At 36.6% G+C, this 4,831-nt stretch overlaps 1 protein-coding gene across 1 annotated transcript; it reads left to right on the top strand.

Annotated features, from left to right (window-relative positions):
• Positions 1-1,279: 1,279 nt before the first annotated feature.
• LOC114370408 (protein DETOXIFICATION 49-like) lies at positions 1,280-3,199 on the top strand. Its single transcript, XM_028327756.1, has one exon. The coding sequence runs from the start codon at positions 1,385-1,387 to the stop codon at positions 2,975-2,977; it is 1,593 nt and encodes a 530-aa protein (XP_028183557.1). The 5' UTR covers positions 1,280-1,384; the 3' UTR covers positions 2,978-3,199.
• Positions 3,200-4,831: the final 1,632 nt, after the last annotated feature.

Raw genomic sequence — 4,831 nt, 5'->3', positions numbered from 1 at the left:
TGTGTGGTGATATGAGTGGAAGAGGTTTAAACATGTATGTGATCTTTGATTTTTGTCTTAGTCCATGACAGTAGTCTATATTGCTAAGTTAGAGGGGATATATACTTTTGGTGAAAAACGAATAAACAGTTAAATTACTAACTAACTTTCACCACTTACCGACTCCTTCATTATCGGAGAAACAAAAACAACCGAATCCGTTAAATCTGCTGCTCATGTTTGCACTTAAGACATTGATAATGAAATTCATCTTTTTGTTATCTTGTATAGACAAGAATCTTAGATTCTTAAAAATGTAAATTTAGGTCTAATTTAATTCTAAAAATTAGTTTAAAGATAAGAAATATCTCTTATTTATATATTTAAATTTGATTTTATTTTTAGTTGAAATGAGACTTAAATTTTTCTCAATAAAATAATAAGAAGGAAAGTGTTATAAATAAAGGTGGTCAAGGAGGATATGTTTGGTTGATTCCTCTCTTCAAAAGTGAGGCACAAAACAACACAGCACAACACAATGGTATCTCTGGATACTTCAGATACTACATTGTGGTCGAACAAACCGTTAATTAGCCTTGTCCTCAAGCTGTGTTCCCTTCTACGAAGCAGACAAATTTAGTTGGCAATCAAGCAATATATTAAACCCCTAATACTGATGCACAACTCCTTATATATCAAGGGTGAACATTGATCGACTCTAATGGGCTCTTGGCTTTTGGTTTACTTACAAAAACATATATAACTGTCCAAGGACAAACCTTTGTTTGGGAGCAACACTACCCCTTAAAACAACAGAAACTGCACACTCTCAATTTGGATTATCCTCCCTCATGTCTTTTAGCGTATATTTGAACTAAAACAACCGGGTTTTACTTTGATTGGACTTGATTTTGATATTCCAAGAACGAAAAAAAACTAACAAATCTCCAACATCTAAATCTTAGTCTTCCAAAGTGGATATGGCCCTCTTCACAACGTAGACCGGTCGATCCTGAACGCTTCCACCCCTCCAAAAGTGCGTATAGTGCTAATTTATTTTTTTTGTTTTTGGGTGTTCACATATCTTTTGGACCTTCTAGTGAAAAGTTGAAGACTAATTCCTCAGTAAAGAAAGATTCTTTTTAAAAAATCATCCTTTTTCAACAAAATAACTGATATAAAAATTCAATACCTGACTATATACTTAACAAATATAATTTACTAAAAATCATACATCATAGCAGGGACAGATTTAAAGCCCATATTCCCACCCAAAATCTCCTATAAAACCCCCTAGACAAGTCTTTGCACAACCCCCTCCCCTTTCCCCTAGAATCCTCTCTCTCTCTCTTTCTTTCTCAGTTCAACTTTCACGTGTTCTCTAAACCACTCTTTTCGCGAAACTATGTGTCATATAAGTTCCCACCTCCCCTGCAAATGCAACTCAATGAAATCCCAAGAGGCAGAGGAATCCGACATGAAGATCACTAACCCCTTGATCCAAAAGGACATAACAGTAACACCACCCCATCATCATGTCTTGAAAGAACTCATTTCCATATCCAAGATAGCCCTCCCCATGATCCTCACCGGTCTCTTGCTCTACTGCCGTTCCATGATCTCCATGCTCTTCCTCGGCCGCCTCGGCGAGCTGGCCTTAGCCGGCGGCTCACTCGCCGTCGGCTTCGCCAACATCACCGGTTACTCGATCCTCTCCGGCCTCGCTGTCGGAATGGAACCCTTTTGCGGACAAGCCTACGGTGCCAAAAAGTTCACCCTCCTCGGCCTCTGCTTACAAAGAACCATTCTTTTGCTCCTCTTCACTTCCATTCCAATCTCTCTCCTTTGGCTCTACATGAAGCATATCCTTCTTTTATGTGGCCAGGACGAGGCCATAGCCACACAAGCCCAATCATATCTTCTTTATTCCATCCCTGACCTCTTAGCACAATCTTTTTTACACCCTTTAAGAATTTACCTTCGAAGCCAATCCATTACTCTGCCTCTCACTCTCTGCGCCACTTTCTCAATTCTCCTTCACATCCCCATTAACTACCTTCTTGTTTCCCACCTCAATTGGGGAATCAAAGGCGTGGCTCTCAGCGGGGTTTGGACTAACTTCAACCTCATAGCTTCTTTGATTCTTTACATAGTCTTCTCTGGTACGCATAAGAAAACATGGGGAGGTTTTTCTTTTGAGTGTTTCACGCAATGGAAATCGCTCCTCGACTTGGCTATCCCAAGCTGCATTTCCGTGTGCCTAGAATGGTGGTGGTATGAGATCATGATTTTGTTATGCGGGTTGTTGGTGAATCCTAGAGCAACCGTGGCTTCCATGGGGATTTTGATCCAAACCACTTCTCTGCTCTACATTCTCCCATCGTCAATAAGCTTCAGCGTGTCCACAAGAGTTGGTAACAAATTAGGTGCTCAAAAGCCCTCAAAGGCTAAACTTTCTGCCATAGTTGGCCTCTCTTGCAGCTTCATGTTAGGTTTTTTAGCTTTTGTTTTCACCATTCTGGTTAGGAACATTTGGGCCAGCATGTTCACACAAGACAAGGAAATAATAACCTTGACCTCATTGGTGTTACCGATTATAGGACTCTGCGAACTCGGAAACTGTCCTCAAACAACGGGGTGCGGAGTGCTAAGAGGCACAGCAAGGCCTAAAGTTGGTGCTAACATTAACTTAGGTTGTTTCTACCTTGTTGGAATGCCTGTGGCGGTTTGGCTTGGTTTCTTCGCAGGGCTTGATTTTCAAGGGTTGTGGCTTGGGTTACTTGCGGCTCAGGGGTCTTGTGCAGTGACCATGTTGGTGGTTATGAGTCAAACGGATTGGGATGTTGAGGCTCTAAGGGCAAAGAAACTAACCAGTGTTGTTGTTGCTGTTGATGACAGCAAGGAGGTTGGTGCAGAGAAGCCACCCAAAGCTGAAATCAAGGAAGATTCTTTATTATCATTAGCTGATTCAGAAGAAGATAAACAATCGTGGGTTTAACTTTTAGTAATCTCGGTTTTTTTGGACAGGAACAAAAACCAAAAGGGGAAAAATCAAAGAAGACAAAGGGAGAGAGAGAAATCTATCAGGAATTTGTCTTTAGCTGTATAGGGAAGGAGAGGGTAGTGACAGAGGATGACTTTTTTTTTTAATATAACTTTAGATCACATGGGTGGATCAAGGAATTTAACTACAATAATAATGTTAAAATTTTTCACGTAATTATCGTCTTGTTGTTGTTTCTCTTTTATTTGCCATCGGTTAATTAACTTGCACGTTATAAACAACTAATTATTGCTTATTTAACTCGTGGTGTTTCCTAAATGTTTTGTCGTCTTTCCTATGCGGCTATGCTCGGGGTAATTAAAAGAAGGCACTATATAGACAGCTACAAGGCAGATTAAATATGCTTGTTGCTTAACTGCTTTGATTCATCCAGAGAAAAAAAGAATCTTGACTTATCTCAAATTTGATCAAAACATAAATAAAATTTATTATACAATTATTTCTGTTAAATATTAAATTCAAATAATATTCATAAAAATTTCCTACATTGTCTAGTTTTCTATTTAGCAAATTACAATAATAAAAAATATTTTTTTTATAAAAAAAACCTTACTTAAAACATTTGCTTTCACTCCACACAATAAGAATTTATTAATGTCCTAATATTGACTTTGGAGTTTTTCATTTTTTTTATATTAATTTGATGAGTGCAAGCTCAATTACTGCTTTCTGTATATGTTCGGTAGCGTTGAGAGCAAACTCAATTCTTTTTTCATAACATTAGCAGCCACTTATTTTTAGGCATGAATCTCTCAGTATTGTAACCCTGTAATGAAATAGTTTGTTTAACTATTCTCAGTTTGTCACCATTCAACTACTGATGTAATTCTGCTATATGCTAAAAGGAAAATGAGCCTTTCAATCTCTTTCTCCGTTTCACACCATTTTCACTCATATAAATGACTTGTGTTTTAAAGCTATGATGTGTCGATGTGATATGTGATTGAAATTTGAAAGAGAAAAGAGTGATTAAAAAAAGTATAAAGTGAGTGTAATAAGTGTGAATTAATTAGAACTCAAACTAAAATCTTTGGTCCTATCATCACAATGCCATGAAACTTTAAGCTGCAATTGATTAGTGCATTATTACGTGTAAGAGACTATTGAGAAAAATTTGCACCTGTACATATGATTGATGACAGAAACACATAGAAAACACACCAAAAAAGAAATGATAGACATAGAATTCACATGATTCAGTATCTCATGTATACTATCACAGAAATACTCCAACAATAAAGATTTATTATCTCAAATAAGATTACAAATTTGTAAAATCTTATATAAAAAAAATCCTTCCTAAGTATCTAACACTCAAAATCAAGTATCAGTAGTCAAGAGTAATAATGAATGGTAAACAGTCACTTCTCATGTTCCTCAACAAGAGACTCTTCATACCCAAATGATCTTTCCTGTTTCCTTGTAAATTCATCACTTTTCTATTTATTGTGTTTAATGCTTCTTCACAGGCTCCTCCCATATGATGGTAGTGTGATTTTTTTCAAGAGAAAAATTAATTACTCTTCACATTTTAAAGACATTTGAAAATTCTGTAAAAAAAAAAGACATTTGAAAATTGACAACTCTTAAAGAACCAAAAATATGAATTCCAAGAATATAACATTTACTAATGTATGGGGAGAGAAACACAACAATTCTCCTCCTCTGTACTTATTATTGGAAATATTAGTTGTTTTTTTACCAAGCAGGGATCCAAGTCAAATAAATTATTGCGAAAGTTGAATCATTTGTGATTTGTGCCATTTGGCATTGCACCCACAAATATCT

Source organism: Glycine soja, chromosome 10, assembly GCF_004193775.1.
Source record: "Glycine soja cultivar W05 chromosome 10, ASM419377v2, whole genome shotgun sequence".
Lineage (NCBI taxonomy): Eukaryota > Viridiplantae > Streptophyta > Magnoliopsida > Fabales > Fabaceae > Glycine > Glycine soja.
The sequence above is the reverse complement of the archived record's forward strand: the minus strand, read 5'-3'. Positions and strand labels throughout refer to the sequence as shown.

Coding starts and splice junctions, on each gene's coding strand:
- LOC114370408 (XM_028327756.1), top strand. CDS start 1,385: ATGTGTCATATAAGTTCCCACCTCCCCTGCAAATGCAACTCAATGAAA.